The sequence below is a fragment of the Grus americana genome, chromosome 16 (assembly GCF_028858705.1).
Source record: "Grus americana isolate bGruAme1 chromosome 16, bGruAme1.mat, whole genome shotgun sequence".
NCBI lineage: Eukaryota > Metazoa > Chordata > Aves > Gruiformes > Gruidae > Grus > Grus americana.
Window position 1 is genome coordinate 6,405,826 of NC_072867.1, and position 23,014 is coordinate 6,428,839.

The 23,014-nt window shown below is 44.8% G+C and overlaps 1 protein-coding gene across 2 annotated transcripts in view; it reads left to right on the forward strand.

Annotated features, from left to right (window-relative positions):
* Nucleotides 1-23,014, forward strand: part of BCR (BCR activator of RhoGEF and GTPase) — a 106,738-nt gene that overhangs the window by 56,461 nt on the left and 27,263 nt on the right. Inside the window, exons 4-9 of one of the 2 annotated variants that reach the window (XM_054843842.1) lie at nt 6,074-6,178; nt 6,696-6,881; nt 10,545-10,652; nt 12,414-12,474; nt 13,368-13,420; nt 13,772-13,912. In XM_054843842.1, coding sequence (XP_054699817.1) covers nt 6,074-6,178; nt 6,696-6,881; nt 10,545-10,652; nt 12,414-12,474; nt 13,368-13,420; nt 13,772-13,912 — 654 coding nt within the window. The remainder of the gene's footprint in view (nt 1-6,073; nt 6,179-6,695; nt 6,882-10,544; nt 10,653-12,413; nt 12,475-13,367; nt 13,421-13,771; nt 13,913-23,014) is intronic. The other variant, XM_054843843.1, reaches the window with a different exon arrangement.

A 23,014-nucleotide genomic window follows, 5' to 3' on the forward strand; every position in this document is an offset into this window, starting at 1 on the left:
ACTGAACATTCCAAAAATTCTGGAAACCTGTCTTGGAAAATGGCAGCCCAAATGTTTGCCAAGTAAGACAGTGCTGGTAGCTTCAAAAGATGTCAGACAGTATTTGTAACAGGTAGTGATAATTCACTCCCAGAAAGAGAGAGAATGTGTCTGTCTTCCCCATACAGATAGGGTGAGAAGTGGAGAAGATACCTAGATAGAGTTAGAGGACGAGAGAAAGAGAGCTTGCTACAGTATTCTTGGGCCACCGGAAAGTGTTGGGACAACTGGAAAAGTTAGTGACTGCCACCCTTCACTAGAGAAGAGTTACTGACAAGAATTTTGAGTGAGTAGCTTGCAGCTTGGAGGCTAAAGAGACTGAGAGGATGGGAAGCTTCAGTCAATGTGATCCTGTTGCAGCCACTCACATGGGGAGAGATTACAGCGATGGGAAGAGTAGCAATAAGAAAGGCCTTTCAAGATCTGCTCGGTGACAAAGCCAGGCTCAAAGATGTGTGGGGCTCTGTGGAGGTGGGTGCAGGGCAGCCAGTGGAAAGACAAGGCTGGTTCACCCCTCAAGGAAATGAGGGGAGTCACTTTTCTAGAGTTTAGAAGATGAGTGCTTTGCCAAAATAGATCTCTCCAATTTTTGTATATATCATGCCTAGGGAAGCAGGAGTGCTAAAGCCGAGTGACTAACTCCTACCTTCTGTTCTGTTTGGAGGGGAAGTTGGCTGATACTTGGAGATTTCCAGGTAGAATTTTATCATCTTCCCTCTTGTGCTGAGCAGTCCACGATTGGCACAGCATTGGCAGTTATTGCTGGTCCTCAGACCAGATTCTTTTGTTGTCAATATCTGCCAGCTATGCAGAAAGCCGAGCTGCGGCAGAGCAGGTCGTAGACTTTTCTCCTAGCTTGGTCCCAAGGGGGTCCAGAAAAGTTGGCCTCTGAAGCTATATCAGTAAATGGGATTATTGTTCTGCTTGATACTACTGTTGCTAGCTTGTCCTTCCCTCTCCAGCACATCCACATCCTTCTGCTTTCTTCCACTCAGTGTTTGGTTCGGTTTTGTTTTGTTTGTTTTGTTTTATTGTCACTTTCCCCTCACCGCCCCCAACAGATGCAACTTTTCCTTTTTCTTCTCCAACTCTGCTGCTTAAGGGCTCTGCCTGGATGTACAGCCCTTCCTGAGGAGAGCTGGCACACCAGTACTGATGTTATAAATAATGTTGGCCTCTCTCCCTGCATGGAGCATGATTGGCTTGATTACAGAATTTGCCCTGTTTAATATCACCAAGACAATGAGACACCTCCAGCCTGTTTAGCAGAAGCTTTCAAAGATACTTACACTTTAAAAACTGAAATGAATAGTTTTTCTCTTTTGTAGGCTGTCAGCTTCTCTATGAGATTCTGAGCTGTCCTTACAGGAAACCTCTCCTTTGAACGCATTTGTTGCACAGCATATGAACACGCTGTACCGAAGGAAGGTCTGAGCGTTAAAGTGCCTTTTATACGCCCACTTTGAATCACTGATTCTCTTTACAGAGCTCTGCCGGCAGCAACCACTTTGCAGAATCTTACGTGTTGTGGTTTCTAGACTCTTAATCTGCGTTCTTTTAACATTTGCAAGAAAACAATTATTGCTGATAATTTAAACAACATCCAGAAAGCCCTGAGCTCTTTAAAGAGAGTCAGGAAGAGCTCAATCTGTCTAATCCTTGGAGCTGGTGAATCTCAGGCTTGCAGTAATTGAATACAACGTGCAATGCCAACCTGGTTAGTAAACTAAAGTACTTAGGCTGACAAGCTGTAAACACATTCAAACCAGCCATGGCTTGGGGCCAGCGTATGCACACTCTCTAATATCTTCAGTGCTTCTAACCACTCTGAATGGCCTTGGTTCAGATCCGCAAGGTTGTACTTATGACTGTGACTCAATCTTTTGGTTTTTGAGTCTTTGGAATAGCAAGAAGCACCACCCAGTTGAGAAGAAAACACCAGAACCTTATAGGTGTGAGATACTTATGAAACTTCCTTTATACTGCTTTTCTACCTTCCTCTTTGTTTTCTTTTTTTTTTTTTTTTTTTTTAAATGTAGTTCATAAGGAGTAAGAGCAGAGCCCTGATTTCTTGCTTGCTTGTTCGGAACTGGCTGGGTGTTGGGTCCTCACAGCTCCCATGGCAGACAGACAGGAATGTTCTGGCTGCTGCCCCGTGATACTCTTGTAAGATAGATTTATTCTGAAATGAGTAGGTAAAGAGGTAACCAAAAGATGGAAGGGCAATGGAGGAAGGCTAGAAATGGATGCTGGCATCAAAGAGGTAGAGACAGGGTCAGAACATTAAATACTAGTCAGACTTGTACAAGTAAAAAACAGGCTAACCAAGCTAGGTAGGAAGCATGGGATGGACTGCTGACCACCTGGCACTCCCTTCTGAGTGGTTAGAGTTTGCCAATACAGGCTGCTCCCACATCCTGCTGGGAACATCCCATCTGCACTTTGGTTAATAGGTGTATTTTCCCCTAGCTAATGTGGTCTGGTAGATGTGGTACCAGCTCCTCCCTTTGCCACAAGCAGCTCAAAGATTTCTGAATGCTTCCTCCTTTCCAGAGTAGGGGAAAGGAGTCCTCAGCCTTGGCAGGTCTCCCTGAACTGGTGGGGAGCTTGATACCTATACCTAGGATGTTCCCTCTCTTAACTGCCCTTCTGCCTGGATTGCAGAAACAGAGCAGTCAGTGAGGCTGTTGCGGTCACAGCGTTGCTCTTTGTTTCCCTTTTTTGTCAGATATGGGCAAAGCAGAAAATGCCCTTGGCACTGGGTGCATTACATCTTGGTGTGCTGCAAGGGGAGAGTGGAAGGACAGTCTCGCAGTATCTCTGCCTGCTAATTGCTCTGTCTTGTTTTGGGTGAGCAGGTGAGCCTGTTCCCAATTCTGTGAGTAATGTTGTAATACCAAATAATAAGCTTGCTCCTCTTCTTCCTGATGTTGGCACCAGCTCCCAGTGAATTTCTCAGTCCTGGAGTAAGTTTCATAACAAGTGTGACTTAGAAAGCACCCTGAGGCTGAAGAAGCTCAGAGGCTGTTTTCCAGACATTCATCTAGCAGCAAGGGCTTCTGCTCAGTGCAGCCCCAGATGACATTGTCAGAAAAGGCCTCCCTCAGCAGGAAACTCATGTCAGGGCACTGGCTCTCAGGAGGAAATACGGAGTGGCAGCACAATGCAGACAGCAGCACCATGGTGCCGTATTGATCCCTGACACAGCAGGAACAGCAGGAGATCATCTTTTCACATATGAGGAAACTATGTAAGTTTGAGGTACTGTATTGGAAACCTTGTAATGTGCTGTGTGATTGTTGGATAAACTCCCCTGAGGGTTTCTTCAGCAACTGCTGCACGGTAGCTTACAGCAGCCAGGCCCTGCCCTGCCTGGCTGCATCTGAGGCTAGAGTTTTGCAAGCATCATGCTTGGAAAATGCTCCTATTAAAAAGGGTTAGGACAATACAGTAGACTTTACAAAGTGACCTTGTGGTAATGGCCAGGAAGGAAAGCCTCTAGTGTGTCCTGGGAGATGTTTGTCTCTCTGAAAGCACATCTCTTTTAAAGAGGGGAAGTTAACATTCAGGCAGAAAATGCTGTCTCTGTCAGCTGATGGTGCCCAGCAAGAACTGGCTTGTTAATTAAAGCTTTTATTTGTGAAGAGGAAAACTGTTCTCAGTGCTGTAAGGAAAACTGTTGTGTCACTGTCGTGATGGGGAAGTCTGAATCATTTAAATAACTTGTCACTGTGTGCTGCTCTTTACAGATGTTACAAACATACGGAGCTGGTTTTTAAATCCTCACATCCTCCAAGAGAACCTGCTAAAGATAATTATAGTGCTGTGTCAATATTGACCAGTTACCTCATCCTCAGCAGTGGGGACTTTGGAGCACTGTTAGTTTTTCTCAATGCTTCTTTGTGAAGCTGCATTTTTCTTTTGTAAGTGTTGTAATAAATCTTTGGAAACCAAGAGGTATTGTGTTTTTCTTGCACTGGGGCTGCTGGGAGCTTCACACAGACAGCTACATCCCTGCTTCTTCTGATGAAGGCAATCTTTGTTAAACATCTTGGGGCTGTCTGTCTCAATTATGTGTATGTACCATGCCTTACAAAATGGTCCATGAGGTGGACATCCAGGTGCTACTGGTACAAAAATCATAAGGAATTATCTTAATGTTGTTGCACATTTCTGACTGAACTGTAACAGGTAGTCACACGGGTGCTCTGTAGATGCACAGAATCTGTTGCAGCATTCATTTTACCATGTAGTTTGTCACTGGCGCTTTTCTGAAATCTTCTGAACGTGACTGCTGAATTACAAATTCCTAACTGCTTTGAGATGCTCTTTCAAGATTTTTAAAAGGCGCTATGGGTCTTGCTGAACCTCACTGAAGGGTGGGATGCAAAGACAAGTTCTTCTTTCCATGTAGTACCTGATGTGTGTGTAAATTTTACTCATTTCCTTAGAGCAGCTTCTGTCTGCCACTTTTATTTAAGAAGTGATGGCAGTATTTGACACCTCACAAATTTTTTATAAAGTAGTTGCTGCAAGGTCTCTTAGCCTGGAAAGTAGCTTGTGAAATTTAATGAAAGCATTTAAAAATCAGGATGGTTATTGGTGAGACTGAATCCAGAAATATATGGGAGCGTGAGGATCCATTTCTTTCTTCATGTGGTGCGTAGGCTCAAAGTCACGCTCAGAATGTGATAGTTACTGTAAGCTTACCTATAGCCAAGATACCGTCTCTTCATAATGAACCTCATATATACATCTGCAAGGTTCAAAGCGTAGGACCCTAAACTAAATGGAGCTTTTTTTGTCAGCTATAGAAGGGCTTTATGTTCAGGCAGTCCTCCTGCTGCTGAAATCAATAGCTGAAGATTCTTCTGTATATTAACAGGAGTAGGATGGAGCCCCAAACAACCTACCCAAAGCCCTTGAAAAGTGTCTGCCCTTTCAGATCCAACTACTGATTCTATTCTCAGAGACGTTTAACAACATAGAAAGGTTGCACGAATTGTACAAAGCCATTTCTGTGAATGACAAAAAAAAAGAGAGCTGGAAGTAAGATTCTGTAAGGGGGGTGTGTGTTTCTCATTATTTATAACCTTCATTGTTCAGCCACATTTTCTTCAGAGTTTATGGAATTATTCAATTTCACTTTATCAGGTTAAACATTTTTCAGGTAACAGGTTTGAGAGGAAGGATAGTTGAAGTTCAGCAGAGGGGATTACTGCTTCTCTTCATGCTTGATGTTAGTCTTCCCTTGATGTGTGCATTTGCCCATGAATGTGTTTTTTTTCCCCTCTCTTTCTTCAGTTGTTTTGGTTAAGAACTCCTTCATGGAATCCCAATAAGAAAATCAGCATGTGTGTTCCAAGCAGTGCTGATTATTCCATCCTCTAACTAAAAATAGACATTGTGCAAGCTGGCACTGAAAAATAATTTAGTGAATAGTAGAGAGTGGGAGAAAGAACAGCCATCTTAACAGCAATGTCAGGCTGTAACCGCTGTATATTCATCCGCATCTGTGTAGATGCAGGGGAAATGATCCTGTCTGCATAGAAAAACATGGCTTTGGAGTAAGATCATAGAGAACCCTAATGGGAGGAGGGAGTGAATTGCACATAACCCGGGGCCCCTAAGATTTGTTTAAGAGGATAACTTCTGAATTTTTAAGTTCTATGTTTTGAATTTTGTGAAGAAGTCTGGGTACATAATGGAGGCACCAAAATTGGATGACTAACGATAACACCTGTAAATAACCTAAGTGACATCAGTTGCTAGAAAATAAAAATTTCTTTAATGTTTTATGTTTGTGTGTTTCTAGAAACAGGACACTGAGCACAGGTGGGTTTTTTGTTTGATTTTTTTTTTTTTTTTTTTAGTCTGAAAGTAAGCCAAAAAACCAAGTATGCTGTGGTCAGCTGAGTAATACCTTTTATTCTCCATCCTCATTCTTGTTTTTTTTTCTTTCTCCCTCCTCCTCCTTTTTTTCTTCATTTTTTTTCTTTTGTCTTTTTCTTTTTTCTCCTTAACTTCTTTGTAGAGTGAGCCAGACCTGGAGAAAGGCCTGGAGATGAGAAAATGGGTCCTGTCAGGAATCCTAGCCAGTGAGGAAACCTACCTGAGCCACCTGGAGGCTCTGCTGCTGGTAAGCGCTGGTGGCGTATACCATTTCAAACGCTGGTACTTGGATTTTCATTGCTACTTCAATCCGAAGTTTCCCAGAACTTCACATACTATAGTTACAGTTGCCGGGTGCAAAGGGTACCTGTTACTCCTCTTATCCAGTAGAGAAAGAAAAGCTCAAAGAAAGGACTGTATATGGCACAACCAGGGAGTTATTAGTGTGGTAGTATCCAGGAGCCCTGTCTTTCAGTATCCTGTGCTAATTATTAGACACATTGCTATACAGTTGAACAGAGATTAAGGAAATGGAGTGCAAAGGGATTTTAATCACACCATTAATATCCTGGGAAAATTCACCTGCTGGGGTGGCTGATCCCCATGAGACAATTTGTTAATGTCTAGCTTTCAGGAGTTGTGTGAATGCAAATATCACTTATTAATAGGATGAAAAACAACTCTCTGAAGGGATGTGTTGTAATGTGGCAAGGGTGAAAGTACTTGGTTTGCATGATAACGATTTCTTTCATTCCTTATTTCAGCCTATGAAGCCTTTGAAAGCAGCTGCCACCACCTCTCAGCCTGTGCTGACTAGTCAGCAGATTGAGACAATATTCTTCAAAGTGCCTGAGCTCTACGAGATCCACAAAGAATTCTATGATGGGCTCTTTCCCCGAGTGCAGCAGTGGAGTCACCAACAACGTGTAGGGGACCTCTTCCAAAAGTTGGTGAGTCAGCTACCATCACCGAAGCTTCTGTTACCTCTCATTCATCTCGTAGGTCCTGGTATGACTACGCGTAGACCGAAGGGATGAAAGCCCGTAGCTGGATTAGATGCGAGGCTTCTAGCTTTGCCTCACTGCAGTGAAGGGCCTACAGCAAAAGTGGCTGTTTCATTGCCTTTAATTAAAGACTCTAGCAAGTTATACTACTAATATAAATACAATTTCGCAGAAACATTGAATCTCCAGGTGTCTGCAGTGTCATCAAACCATTTGCTTTAGAGGAAGATGAGAGAATGGCAGTGTTTGAAAGTGTACTTTCTAACACCGACAGCTAAGTGTTTCTCATTATTGATGAGCTCCCTCACACATACTTCCTTCTCTCTGTGGTGCTTTGCCCTAGCTTGTGCTGATTTTCTCTGTTTTGTGGTCATCACCTTTGGCTTTGCTTTCCTACCATCATCCTGGCCTTGATATTCCCCTTGCTGCTATGCTGATGCAGTCAACCTGCTCTTGAGAGTCCTCCAAGCAACCTCAAGAAAATTCTCTGAGTGCAGAACAGGACAAAGACATATACAGCATATTCCTGAGGCTGAATTAAAATTGCTGAGTTTGAGCCAGATGACAAATTGTTTGCATTCTAGGAGATTCCTTTGGCCCCTTTAGCCTCTCCCCTAGCATGTGCAGAGAGCAAAGGATTAAAGGAGCTGTTTTTTCCTTTTTAGAAAAGAATCTCTGCATTCCTGAGGTGCCTCTGATTCTCAGGGTAGGACTGACATTCCAGTGAGGGGTTTATTGGATGGGGAGTGTGCTTTACCAGGGTCACTCAATTGTTAGCAGCTGTGTGGCCCAGCACCAGCCCCATCCCCTATGAAGCAGGGGGAATATGGGCCTGGAAGATGATGTTTTCCATGCAGGCCAGCAGCTCAAGATCGAAATATGGGGGAATCTGCTTTTCACTGCCAGCATGTTTTAGCCAGGAGGGGTCAAGCTGGTGCCTTGGTGAGTAGTTCATGGTATGCATTCTGAGCAACTGGTTTAAGAAGACAAAACCACCTGCTGCTGGTTGCTGAAAAAAAGATACAGAAGGCTGCTGAAAGCGGCAGCCTCACAAACTGTGTTGAAAGTGTAGTGCAGCAATGAAGATAGCACTAATTGAAGAAGACCTGAATATATTCTTTACCCCTGCTGGCTGTTGAGCAAGCTTTGACTCGCTGTACAGCTACTCAGGCCTTTGTTTAAGACCATTTCTTGCTGACAGAGATCACAGGTCCAGGAGTCAAGCCCTTCTGGCACGCTACTCTTACGTTCCCCTGATTTTTGTGTGTTTGTAACAGAATTGTTGATTTTGTTGGATTAGTATTGGAAGCAAAGGAGCAAATTGCCTTAGTGCAGGAAGCTTTGAGCTAGCTTAGCAGTTTCAGTTTCTGGTGGTTTGGTACAGTGTCAGTGCGAATTGTGAACTCTTTGCTGGGTGAGATAAAGCTAATAATTCTTGGCAGGCAGTGGGAAGCAGCTAGATGAGAGAGACAGCAAGAACATCAGGCGTTACAAGACGTCTCTACAGGATGTACATCGAATCTTTTGGAGCAGACCGTTTACTTGTGGTCATGTCATGCAATCTGATGATAAACACTGGAATCCTTGTTATTATCCTGAGGTCCCTGGGGATGTTAATTTTCTTTAATATCACACAAAACAAAGCACTGTAGATTGAAGTTATAGATTGTGCATGCAAGGAGTTGTAGAATTTCATGTGGCTGGCACAAACTACAATCCATTTGCAACATCTGTGACTTATTCCACCTTTTTCCTGTTGAAACTAAGGAAAAGAAAAAAAAGAGAGTAGGCATGTGGGAATGAAATATGCTTCTCATTTTTGGGGAATATTTTGTACGTATTTTTTATAACTACAAAGGAAACGCTTTAGAACTGGTTTTAGAAATGAAGAAATATTTAGTAAATATTATCACTGATAGTTCTCAGGAATGGAAAAAATTTTAACCAAAAGCCAATTATTTCTACAAAAGCTTTTTTGATTTTCAGTGTATTCTTTTTAATTGAAAAAGAGAAAACTTAAACCAGCATGAAAACAGTGTGTGAGCATTATTGCTTTGATTGGAAGCTCAGTTTTCAATGGAAAAGATGTTTTCATGACAGCATGTTTAGAGGAAGAAAACAAAACCTTAGAATGACTTCAGGAGTAGCAGGAAATGAGCCACACAGAAATGGAGAAACTTTAAAGTTCTGCCATGTTAGTTGTCATCATCCAAACCCAAATGTCATAAGTCCTGCAAAGGATCAGTAATTCTGACAGCAGCTTCTTTGCAGAATTGTGCCCCAGTGGCAAATACAGATTTTATTCTCTCCACACTGCTGGGGCCAGCTCATCCCTGGCATAAGTCAATGCAGTTTCCTTCAGCTTCAGTCATAACCATGTTATTTTGTACGAGGGTTGAAATTGATTCCTAATCTTTCAGTAAAATGTGCCCTAGGAAATAGGTCACTGTTTCTTAGCCTCTGTTAGCTAAAGGAGTCTGTGCAGGGAACGTTCTCCTTAGGGTGGCTTTTTCTCTTCCATCATCTCTTGCACAAAGCTCCATAGAGAATGGAGAACACAGTGATTATGAGAGAGCAGGAGAGGAAAAGAGCACTGTCTGTGGGAAGGTTAACTGCTCTGCCTGTTGCACGTCTTGGGCAGAAGTGTCAGGGAAGTTGCGAAAAAAGAAGGTAAGTGCAAGCTCTTCTGGTAACAAACTTCTCTTTAATGGAGCCTTTTACAGCACTCCACCTGTTGGCTCACTACTGACCATGCGCTTGCAAGCATGTTCAAGCTGCTGAGGTGTTTACAGCACAGCCTGTGCAGCTCTGCAACACAAAACCAGCTCTGCAACCCAGACAAGCTTGGAAGCTACCCAGGGATTTCCCGTGCTGGATCTTATGTTCTTTGGCATGAATATGGCTGCATTTCCTAAGCAAACGGGATCAGTGCTAAGACTCAATGATAATAATGGCTTATTACTGCACTCTGAGGCCTGCTCCATCTTCTTCTGGTCCCATTGCATATTCCTTCTGCTGGAAAAATTGATGTTCTCTGTCACCTAGTGCTGCAATCAACTGCCTTCCAAACAGATGGTGTTCTGGTGTCTCTTCTGTATTTTCAGCCCTCTGCTGCCCTTATAATGATGTTCACTAATGCAGATATGGGCTAATATCTGGGTTTGATTTAGTGTGTCCATCATGCAAAAGACAACAAGTAGCTTACTGGGGTCACATTTGTGCTGTTGGGCTGAATCATTCCTGTCTGATTCATATTTTGTGGCAAATAGCCAGCAGCTCCAGTTACATCAATGAGCTAAAATATTAATAGATACTAATCTGGCAGCTCAGAAAGGAAAAATAGATGGCAGTAATAAGGATGTGTCATTCTCACAGGCTTCCACATCCTTCACAAGTGAACCTGTTCAGTGTAGATGGAACTGGGTGCCTGGGAGCACCTGCCCTGGTTAAGCAAAGCTGACAAGTCAGAGATGTCTTTCTGGGCCCACTCAGCATTCCCTGCAATTCATTGGTGTGAAGGAACATGACCTGATCACTAGATACTGAGGCTGGCCATCCTAAACTGTCATCTTCTCCAGTATTTATTTTATTTTGTTTTGCTTCCTGCAGGCCAGCCAGCTGGGAGTGTACCGGGCCTTTGTGGATAACTATGAAGTTGCTATGGAGACAGCAGAGAAATGCTGCCAAGCCAATGCTCAGTTTGCTGAAATCTCTGAGGTAATGTCATGGTATTCAGACACACGAGCTGTCTGGATCTGACTAATACCCTGTGATGTCACTCCTGTCTATCCTCCAAGTATCTTTGCAGCCCTGACTTCTGGAGGAGTTGTGAGCTCCCATAGACTCGCTGCTTCAGCTCATGTTCTTACAGCGATTATACTTTGGGCTAATAGACATTATCACACAGACAGCCTTTATGTGCTGTCCTCGCACAGACAGTCTTGTAAAAATTAGCATTGCTTTGAACTTCCCAGCTCTGTGCCACCTTCATGCGTTTCTAGAAGGGAAGGCTGTATTTGAGTTTCTTAAATATTTCTCTTGCTAATGATGATGCTGACTGTAGTGTAAAAAGCCATCCTTAATGGCTTGCATTACAGCAGTGGAATTGCAGGCTTCACTGGCATGGAGAGGAGGAAAGGCTTGTTCTCTGTTTAAAAAGGCAAGTGTGTCAACCGTAATCTGTAATGTTATTCATTGTGCTGCTCTGATTTCCTATCTTTAAGAGTACCACCGTGTGTCAAAGCATTTTGAACACTTTTTCAGGCTTCCCAGGCCACCAGCTTTGCCCGCAGTGCATGGTCTTGTTGATTCTTTGTATTGTGGTGATTATACTTTGAAGAACTCAGTTGCCAAGAAAACATGAACTTTGTATGCATGTCTTTAAAAGCAAGCAGATAAATAATCAGAGCTGAATAATACTGAGGGTGTTTATTGATCTGAAAAAACTCCTGAGTACATTCAATATTGCATGTCCTTTTAGATATTTGTGATAAAGTGGTAAAATAAAACTTGTTCCCTCTGTGAAATGAGGGAAGCAAGGCTTGCCTTTTGGGACCTGCTGTACTAAGAGTGCAAATGTGTTCTATTCTCTCATTTCCTGAGGATTTCCATCAGGTTCTGGTCCTTTGCCTGACCACTTCTGTGCTCTAGTGGTGTCAGCTCATTAGTAATGTAGCTTCCCCTGTGCTTACTTTTCTTTCAGTACTAAAATACGTTCCATGGACTTTCCCATTTATTAATAGTAGTATATATAGATAGTATTGCGGTAGTCCCTAGAAGACAGAACAGAGATTAAGACCTCTGGGTCCTGGGCTCTGTGCAAATGTGATTCCTCTTTTTTGCTGTTTTCTGAAGGATAATTTTGAAATCACACTAGTAACTACTGTATTTGGAATGATGGTGATGATACTTTTGCATTTGCATCTGGTGAGGATTTCAGAGCTCAGCACATTAATGCATGTAGCTTCACAGTTCATGTGCAAAGAGAAGAGTCACAGGCATTGTTCCTTTTCTGCCATGGAAGAGAGCTGACTTGTCCAAGGTCATCCAACTCCAAGTACAAGTGTAAGGAAATATATCCTGGGGGTACTGAATCCCAGTCCTGTACTGTATTTATTGGTGGTATATACATGCTGTGACAACAGCTGCATCCATATGGACATGTCTTTACCCTGCAAGTGATTTAAAAACTCCACCATCCCTGTCACTATAGGTGGTTCCCTGCTTTGCTTCATCTCTATTGATATGCACTCCTAAGAAAATTACTTAATATGTGAGATGTGTGGGTGCCTGTGACATGGCAATGGTGGATTTACCAAGAAGGAAAGCACATTTTTCCTTCACTGACTTGAACTGTGATGGGGCTGTTCTCCATTCACACTTAGGCCCTCCTTTGGAGGAGCAGATAGTCTCTTACATTCCCATATGATATTTCAAGGTGATTGACTGTCTGCTACATGGGTTTTCTTTTTCTTTTAGAATCTAAAGGCTAGAAGCACAAAGGAATCTAAAGATCAGACGACGAAAAATTCCTTGGAAAGTGAGTGATCCATGCAGAGGAGACTGTGGTTTGTCAGGACTGTGTGGAGGCTGTTGCCAAAACTCCACTCTCCCTTTTTCTTTTTAAATGCTGGAAGATTATGGAGTCTCTGCTGGCTCTACCTGGGAAATCAGTTCCCTTTTGCTGTGTAGCAGAGCTCGTGCATAGTAAGCTGCATGCATGCATGCATGCATGGGGAAACCCCTGCCCAGTTTAAAATCTCATGAGTCTTTTTGGGTAAAACCAGGCTAACCAAAGGGCTGCTGTGATTTTAAGAGAATATCTGCTACCCAGTGACAGCATAAATGCAATCCTAGCAGTTATTGTTGTATGTTTTTTGCCTGGTGCTAGCATCTAGAGAGCCTGGTCAAGATCAGGTTCCATGGTGCTTGTCTCTGTGAACACAAGTGAAAGACAACCCATGTTATAAGAAGCTTCCATACTCACTAATATAAAAGGCAATGCCCTTCCTGTTTTGGCCTATTATCAAGATTTGGAAGCACTCAGCATGTCATGCTGAACTCCTTCAGGAGGGAGTCCAACTTTTCAGGGACTTCCTTGGCAACTTTAAGAGTGCAAGGCCTGATTCTGACCTGTGGGACAAGCCAGGGAATTGTTGGAAGCGTGCTGTGCTGTGTGCAGTTGTTCTGTACTACCTTGTGTGCTCCTCATCCACTGTCTGGCAGGGTGTGCTCACGAGTGGGCATCCTCTGTGTGTTCATGTGTGTTTTATTGGCTGCGCAGCACATTAACCTTAGAGAAGGGAATTTTCAAGTAGCTCATTGGTTAATAAACCTGTGCTTGTACATTCAGTTGCATTGGACAAATTGCTCTGTAGGTGCTGTGTTTAGGTATGTCTTCCTTATGTTCCTGCTGCTTTTTTTTTTCTGCAGCTTTGTTGTACAAGCCAGTGGATCGAGTGACTCGCAGCACACTTGTTCTGCATGTGAGTATCTGAAGGGTAGTTTTCAAATTTTAGGCCCCTTTCCTATTTTCTTTGCCCTTCAAATTTTCCATGGAGCTGCAGGAGTGCAAAAATAAACTTGTCATGCTGCATAAGAACCTCTCCCCTTTACACTAAGAGGAGAGGGTCCATAAGTAGGACCCTGCTGCTACTTCAGCGGTGTTACCAAGAAGTGCAGAGTATTATCCTCTTCCTCTAGAGGTAAATCCTTGCACTAATCTGTAAGAAGAAGCTGGAGCGTCTTGTCCTACAGCCCTACTTAGGGACCCTCAGACATTTTTGCTTTCCAGTGCTGCTCATGGTTCTGTTCTTTCTTTGTATTTCTGGCATCAGGATTTGCTCAAGCACACTCCAGTGAGCCACCCTGATCATCCACTCCTGCAGGATGCTCTGCGGATCTCACAGAACTTCCTCTCCAGCATCAATGAGGAGATCACTCCTCGTCGGCAGTCCATGACTGTAAAGAAGGGGGAGGTGAGTCTTCCTGCTTTCGTTATTTTCTCTCTTTCTAAATGCTGGTTGTGCCTTTTCTGTAGAGTGGACTAGGAAGTTATGCTATTAATTTGTTTGTTGCTAAGATACAGTTTATGCAGTGTCCTTGTTCTCTAAAGGATGTGGTACAGCTCCTCTCTCTTTTCTGTTCAGAAAACAGTTTGGAAACCCAGAGGGAAAGTATGATTAGAGTTTCTTCCTTAGCATTGTTGTAATAATTTGTCATAAATAATTTCAGTGATGCATAGTGCTATGCACTAAATGGATTTGTATTTTACCTGCAAACTGAAACCAAATAGGAAGCCTGGGAGGAGAAAAAGATGAGGAAACATCAGAAATCATAAAAGATTAGGAAAAGCTATTTTCCAGAATCTTCATTCTCGCCATAAAACTCATTTTTTGCATCCTCATTTCTGAAGAATAATGTTGTAAATGGGACTAGGAAGCAAAATAAATGGAATGGATTGGGAAGCTAAGGAACGTGATTGACTCCTAAGGGTGTAATATAACTCTTCTCAGCTCTGCTAGGAGGTGGACTACACCCAGAAATTTCCAAGATGTGCAGTTCCCTTACCTGTATGCAGTGTTGTGTAAGGAGGGCAGAGCTACATAATGGTAAAGTCCTGCATGCCTCAATGGGCTTGATTCATGTGCCTTGTAATTTCATTAGAAAACAATTCAGTCCTTCCTGATGAGGAAAGGCTAGGGCTGACAGAAGTATTGAGAGAGAAGAATGTAGGAGATTGGACAAAAGAGAGGTGCAGCTCAGATAGTGTATGTGTAAGAGGAATTGTGGCAGCATGCCAGAGACACTGGCTGATCAAAAGTGACCCAAATTAGCCTGTACAGAAACATTTCTTGCAAAGCCCAGGAGATTGTTAAGATACCATGAACCTTCATGATGTATTCCCAAATCTTGTCAACTAAACATGCTTGCTTTTAGCTGCTAAACTGATTTTCAGCTGACAGAGATTTGCTAGGAGCTGCAGTACTGGGAATTCGGTGCACTTTGTCCTGCAAGTCTTGCTCATTGTCTCATTTTGTCAACTGAGGAAGCCTGCAGCTGAGAAAAGGAGGGGCTGAGCAATTGGAGGCTGAGGTAGAAGCTCAGACATCAGTCACCAGGGCCTGAGCAATAGTAGATGGCCTCATTAAAGTGGATGCTGCTTGAGTCATAGCAGAAATCGCAGGCTAGAATGCCCCCTCACAGGGGAGGAAGCATTTTGTGTTCTCCAGCTGTCTGTCAGCATCTCAATGAGGGATGCAGGCTTTGAAAAGTGTCATGCAGAATCCTAATGAGGTGCCGGAGCCCAGGCAGAGGGGCAGGCTCACGAGGATGATCCTGATGATCTCCTTTTGGAGTGGTATATTCGTCAGATCTTAGAAAGCAGGATGGGGAGGTTTGTCAGGATTGGGCTCAGCAGGCCTGTTCACACTCTCACTGGTCCTGCAGTGACTCCATATATGATGTGGGGAGAGAAAGAAGAGGACATACCTGAGGAGAGGGCTGTAGGTGTGCTGGAGGGGACTGGGAGCCCTTTGTGCTCTCCCTCACTGTACACAGCTTGCAGTGAGCCAAAGGAAGAAAAGGACTTGCTTCTGATGCTTCTCAGAGTTTGTCTTCCACTCTGGGAAGCTGATGGTGGATACTTTCTTTACTCATTTGGCACCAATATCCCACTTTTTTCAAAGCAGTAATGCCCCAGTTAACACCACTCTGTGTCTAGAGAGTAGGTATGTTCACTCTCCGCATAGTAATCCAGAGACACAAGTCTGCTCCCAGCTACTCCGTGTCGGTTAGTGATGGCTGCTCCTTCCTACAAGCTACTCAGATTGGGGTCATAGCTGGGTTTTGTTTATGCCTGTAAATCTTTCCTTTTCTACTTATCCTTTTCTCCCACTTGCGCTGCTTGTGCTTCCCCTAGGGTGGCAGGACAGTGTGCAGTTTGCATCTCCTAATTGACGGCTCTCAATGCATAATGCATTTTTTATTTTAATGAATCACCAGCTTGCTTTGATGGCTTTTTTCATTATTTGTCTTCCTCCCATTGAACTTTCCTTGGTGGAAAGGAAGGAGGGAAAACAGCCCTTTCCCCTCATGTATTGCTTAGGTGCTGATCTCAGTTATCTTTTTTTCCCAGTCCTTGCCTTTTATGTGGAATATTTTTCCCCTTTGAGTGTGTTGTGAGGAGGAGTCAAATCTCCTTTGCCAGCCTCTTGCTCCAGCTCTTTTTTTCAGGATTGCTTTGAACTAAGGAAAGCAGCCAGTTGTTAATCTCCCTGGTGACAGGCTGCTAAGGAGAAGAGTGCAGGTCAGGAAAGAATACAGGCTCATCAGCACAGCATTCCTCCCTTTTGCAAAAGGTGATTCCCTGCTTCGGGAGCACCAACTCAGTCTGCCCTCCCTGCTCTTCCTTCCTGATGTCAGGTGTCCTTCCTGCACACCAGCCCCCTGGTTCTGCTTGGTTCAGTAGGCTTTTTCGTAATTCTAGACTTATGCATGTAAATGGAAAGTTTTTTGTGATGCGTGGACCTGGTTTAATTTGCTTGGCTGAATGAGTATTTCAGGTCGTGCAAGGAGATGGGAACAAAGGGAGTAAAACCATTTACCAGAGGGACAGAAGGGGCTACAACAGGGAAGGCAGTTTTGGTAGGTTAAGCCTACATGCACATAGTTTGGTCCTTGCTGCCTGCCAGGCTGACTGTAGCTAGTTTTCTCTGCTTTGTGGTTTGCTGAGGGCTGCGGTACAGAGGAGCCAGGAGAGCCCCAGCCCCACAGGGGAGCCAGGAGGGCTTCTCTTGGCTTTTGTGTCTGTTTCCGATCAGCCTGATCTGCTACATTCTCTTGTTCCCTCCTTTTCTTCCCATCTTTCTACTTTTGTGGTTTTACTTTTTTAGGATTTTTTTTTTCTGGATTATCTGCAGGTATCTACTTTGCTGACCCTCTAAATAACCAAACAAATGCACGGAGGGAAAGGGAGTCTGAGTAGCACTGTACCTTGTGACTCAGAATGCAAGTGGTGGAGAATCTTCCACCTCTTAGGACCATGGAGCAGGCATCTTATTTGCTCACTGCTAATCCTTCTTCATCACTATCCTCTTGGCTTAAATACAGAACCTGTTTAGAGTTCTACTGGGGATGGTCCCTTGGGGAAACAGGAAAACGAATGCTTTGAGGTGAAGGATGTGCCACTATTATGTGCCAGAAGGAAGCGGGTAATAACTTTTCTTGTCTTATTAACAGAGAAGCTATAGTGACTGCATGGTTTTTTTCTCAACTAAGCCTGGATGCAAATGACGGTAGAGCTCATGTCGTCTTTCCCTGCCAGAAGTAAAGGCTTTGTGTTTTCAGCTAATTCATCCCATCCTTGTAAAGCAGGAATTAATGAAACTGCAAAAAATTGCAGAGTTAATTTGGGAGATGGTGGTTCCTTTCTTGAACTGCTGCTCATCTAATGCTCTTTGCAGGGGGTTGTTTCAGGGCAGTTCAGACTGACCTGAGTGGTGGTGGCTGCCATTCTGCCTTGCCCCTGGCTGTGCAGTCCCACCCTCTCTGAAGTGTTCACACTGGTATTTGTGTGATCCCACAGTGGAATGGAGGAGTGGATCTGCCTGAAAATGAAGCCTTTTTGAGTCTTGAGTTGCTCCGCTGGCTGAGTGACTTAGTGTCTGGTCTCATCAGCACCAGTCCAGACACAAGAGGGCTGATGGGCAGCTCCTTCTGGGATCAAGCCCACTAGATCACATGTTGGATGTGCTTATGCTACTGTGCACCAGTTTCCCTTGCCCTGGAGCGAAGAAGCTGTTTGGCAAGCTGCTCTACCATGTTTCTAAATGTGGCTTTAAACTGCAGTCTTGGGACTGGGTATCATTGCCTTAGGCTCCTGTTTAACTTGATAGAGACCCAAACGTGCTAGGGAAGGGAAAGGACAAAGGACATTTGCAAGGGAGCAGAAGTGCAAACTAAAGCCTTTGGAAAGCTGGGAGGTAAGCTTAAACATAGGCAGCCATGTACAGCTTGAGGCCTGGTGCCTACTGCTTTTGGAGGCCTTGGGCAGATGTTGGCAATAGACCAATCAAAAATGATCCTGGATGCTTCACACTCTGTCTTACAGCTGAAGTCAGAGTGCTCCTGGTGACAGAAGCTTTGGAACAAAAAAAGAAAGGCTATTAAAATGCTCAAAGAGCAGCCAGTTTATCTCCCTAGGCAGAGCATCCCTTTATTCTGCAATGCTGATCTTGCAACACACACACATACATGAGGAATCATTTTCTTCCTACGCTCTGCAGAAAGCCAAACCACGTCTCCCTCACTGACATATGCCAATACCCATCTCCTGCTTTTACCTTCCTCCTCCTGCATCACACATGTTCCAGTCCTTCCTGGGTAGCTCTCACCCACGCACGCTGCAGGCCTCTGCTGTCACCACATCGGATGAGCTCTTTTCCTCGGCGCACAAGTGAGGAGATGGCCTTTTGTACAGCTGTGGTTCTGGATGAGTAGATTTTTAAATTCCACTTTTTGTAATGTGTCTCAGATAAGCTGGTCTTCTGCCATGCTTCCTGGAGTTAAATAGTACGTGACAGCAGCAGGATTTATCATATGCAAACAGCACAAAAACACTGTAGGATGAATAGATGAGCATACAGGTAGTCGTGAGTTTGGTAGCAGAGGAGGGGGAGATGCTCACTGACAGAAGTAAGAGGAGGAGGACAGCAATAGGGAATCCAAAGAGGATATCTATGCACTGAAAGACGTACAGGGAGAGTTCTTTTGTCCAGAGCACTGAGGTGGGTGGGAGAAGCAGCAGGTGAAAACACGCAAAGGAAAGCAGGGCCTAGAAAGGAGACTTGGGACTTATACTGCACCAGTACAGGAGCTTTGCAAGAGTCCCTGAAGGTAACAGTCTGCCCAGGCCCTGTTTGAGACATTAAAGATGATCCTAATTCATTCCATTATGATACAAAATAGGAAGTTTTCCCCCAGGCCTGCTGGTATGTCTTTCTGTAGCTGAGCTCCTGTGCTGGACACCTGGCAGTCTTGAGGCTGTCTGTGGAAGAGAGGAGGTCACTCTGCCACTGTACTGCCACTCTGATCCTAAGCTTATGTTTTCTTGGATGTTTATTTGATGTTTCTGTAGTCTATATGTCATTTCAGGGTATTTTAGGAAACCTTTAGCACCTTTGGTGACCTTAGCAAACAGAGTAACTTTGGAAACAAGGTAGAGAGATGTTTTTCCACACATAGGCTATTGTATGTCATGTACAGCAGGATCACCCAACCAAAAGACCTCATGTTTCAGGAGACCCTGTTTAACAGGAGGCCACCGAAGGAATAGCTGTTGCTGGCCCTGAGTGGGAGGAGTTGACCAAAGTGGGCTTTGGTTCCCAAACTGCTGGAGAGGGCCTCTGGAGCTGAGGTGTCACAAGTCCTGTCTGAAGGGGCTGCTGGCTCCCCCAGGGTGGGATAGGATGGGCTGACTCATGTCGGGAGGTCCGGGAAGGTGCCCTGCATTCCCTCACTGTGGGGTTTGGCAGAGATCTGGTAAGCCAGTTGGGAAATCCTTTTATTGTTTCCCTCTGACCTGCTGAACCCTCTCAGCAAGATGAATCATTTGCAACAAAGGATGTGACCCTTTGCTGGAAGCACTCCTCCTCTGCTCTGCTGATGCTGAGCAGCCTGGGGCATGCCTGCTGTGCCCAGCCCTGACGAAAGTCCTGTTTTCCAAGAGAAGCTGGTAGTTAGATCTAATATCAAGCTCCACACCCCTGTGAGGAGAGATTTCCTGACTTGATCCACAAATGTTTTCTCCTGCCCTATCCTCCCCACATACTTGGTTGCTTATGTGGCAGTTTACCCCTGCTGCTTGCTGAAGGGAAACCTTCCCAACTAGCTCATGAGCGAGAAGATATGAAGAATGAAAGGTCTGGGAAACTCAGTGTTTTCCTCTGAGTGGCTGACTGGAATACATCCCTTTTACCCTTTTACTTCTGTTCCAGTGAAGCTCAGGAAATACAGCCTTGTCTTCTTCCCACCCAGCTCTCTTTCTGGGAGATCATGCTGCCAAAGACTTTTTGCTGCCTCATGGTAGCACTGTGCCTCATGTCAGTCAGGCTATTTTGTACCCAGGAGTGCTAGGCAAAATAAACTCAGTGCAAATGAGTGGTACCTCAGTCCCAGATGGGAAGTATGAAGGCTGTTGAATCACATCGCTGTTTGGCAAGCTTTCTGCTTGAGTTTTGGGGAGATGTGGGACAGAGAACATGGCTGCTTGGAGCAAGTCTGCTTGGGTGGTGACAGCCAAGGACTGTGCAGCGACAGGTTAGGTGCAACTTCAGAAGGCAGGAGAAGGGGTGGCCTGGTTGGAATATGCAGCCCATGTGGGAGGGTCTGTAGCCTTGCTGCAGGGAATACTGATTGGCTCTTCTTTTCTTATTTTGTGGAGGCCTGACACAAAGGTTTCCAGTCACTGGTGCCTCTGTATGGGCTTCCCCTTCACTTGAGGACATGCTTGTCTTCAAAATACTCTGGCCTAGGTAATGGTACTGGAATACTGCCAAAACTAGGGGACCGATCTAGGGCTGAGCAGTAGCATTTCACAGTCCTCCAACAGCTCTTATGGGCCTGTGCTTTCCATTGCCTGTGAAGAAACACGTTGCTGGCTGTGTTGTTGGCCTGTCTCTGCCACCGGAGACATCTTCCCAGGACAGGGTGCTGGGTTGGTGCTCTGGACTAGCCTGGGATATTTTTCAGCTTGGAACTCTTGGTAGAGTGCTGGGCTAGGGTCTTGGCTGATCTTGGACACCTGCCAGTGCCTGGCAGAGAGGGACAGAGGGCCAGATCAGGACCATGCCACGTCCTTGCCAGGTAGGGAAGAGACAGTGCCACATCCTGCTGGGTAGCAGAGATGAGTGAGCTGTGAGAACATCTTTACACCTATGAACAATGAGCAGAGGTTGAGCTGGCAGCAAGCAGCTATTCTCATTGCCTTGGAGGAGCTGAGCTGATTTGCAGCGTAATTAACATGCATCAGATCTAGAAACCTGAGATCAGGGTTTTGGCTTGCTCAGAAAATATCTTTCCCTGCTTCGTTATTGCTCCCAAATGAAATTCTTTGCAGTTGTAGAGAGTCGTTTTGCTACTGACAAGGTACCTCCTTTTTATTAATTTATTTTTAAAGCTCAGTGTTTCTAGTTTCCTACCTGGGGTTTGTTTGCCAGGCAGGAGGGGGAGGCATGCACAAGTGCGCATCAGCAGCAGACACATTAACGCAGGCAGGCGTTCTCTCCAAAACCACTGAGGAGAAGCCAGGAGGATCACACCCACCTAAAAATAAACATTAACATATGTACAGGCCTTTCTGAGCCTGAATCACTGCTGGATACCAGATCTCTACAGACTCCTGCCCAGGGATGGTACAACAGTCTGCTAGGGAGCAGCCTTGCTTCCTGGCACTATGGGAAAGGTGCAGCTTTTGCTGCTGCTCACAGATTTCCAGGACCTTTGTGTAATAGAAGGCAGCACTGAGATGAGATGCTGACATTGCTATGTGTGCTTTAACAGCTAGCTGTGCTGCTAGTGCAGCTGCAGATAGGAAAATGCAGACTCTTAGTCCATGTCAGGAAGTTTGGGGTGCTGTAGGACAGAATGCGGAAACAAGAATTATGTCTGCAAGGGCATTTCTCTGCCTTGTGTTCCTTGCCATGATGCCTGCTGGGCTCAGGACTAATGTGGTTTGTTTTCATTTTGGAGAGCCAAGATGGGAAGGATGGTAGGCGGAAGGAGAGGCAGCGTGTAGGGGTTTGCACTCCCACACCCTCTGCAGTAGATGTGTTCAGGGCTTGTTGAGTCACGCAGCAAACAAAACCTGTGGGGCATAACCTGAGAAGCAGAGGCATCAATTCCTGTTTGGATGTCCTGACCTTACTCAGGTTAACTGCTTTCCTGTTGCATTCTGCTGCATAGCTGAGCACAGCTGCCTCCTGGAAATGGACAGTTTTCGTGTACGTGTTTCCCAGCGCGGGGATTGCAGAGATACTGGACATTGGGAGCAAGTTGTACTGACAAGTCCCGAGCATGGATGGGCCTGGAGAAAGCTGTCAGGGAGTCAGTGGAGGGAGGTGTTAGTGCTGGGCAGTGTTAGCAGATCTCTCCTATCCCCAGCCATGGTATTGTCTAGGCATATATGGTATCTGTAATGTGTCGCTCGTTGCTGTCAGGGGAGCACCCTCTTAGCTGGAATAGCAAGGAAACTCAGGAAAAAGTACCTTAGCATACCTATGTGGAGAAGCTGATGGTTCCTGCTTGTTCTGGCTGTGAAACAAAGCAGCACTGACAGTTATACATAGTGTTGGGAATAAACTTTGCCTAAAGTTTAATACTCCTGACTTCTGTTTGAAAATCAGTGGGAGATATCTATTCCAGATGTGCACTCAGATTCCTATTGATCCTGACGTCAGAGCAGGAGACCTGACCGTAGAGCAGAGCTTGAAACTCCTGGCTTGGTCACTGGTAACAGCATACAGCCATCTGTCTCGGCGCCAGTGTTCCAGCCTTTTTGTCTTTCAACTACGGGGTCCCCATAAGGGAATTAGGAAAGTGATGCATCTGCCTACCAACGTGTGCCTCTTATTTAGGAGGCTGTGAAGCTCCCTGGAACTAGAAACAGGAATAAAGGCATCAGGGTTGTGCAGCTTCTTTGCATCTTCTAGGTTTGGGGAATTTTTATATGATATATAAAAGAGATTTAAATAGGCATGGGGTGGGGGGATATCCAGATGGTCCTATTTAAACACAGGCTGAAAAGGGACTACTGAGAAGTTTGCTAAATACACGTTTTGTTCCGGAATCATCCCTTAACAGCACTTATAATAAAGAAGCAGCAATGGCATTCAGCTGTTACTGTTGACAAACTACTGTTGTGACTGGGGAGCGGAGGTGTTGGTGGAGGTGTTCGCTGCTCATTCTCCCTGGTAGGGTAGCTTAAGCTGAATTCAGTGACTGGGTAGGTGACTCCTGAGAAAAGTGGTGTTTGCTGCTCTCTGGTGGTCTGTGAGGGGATGATGTGCTGTCAGGGATTCTGG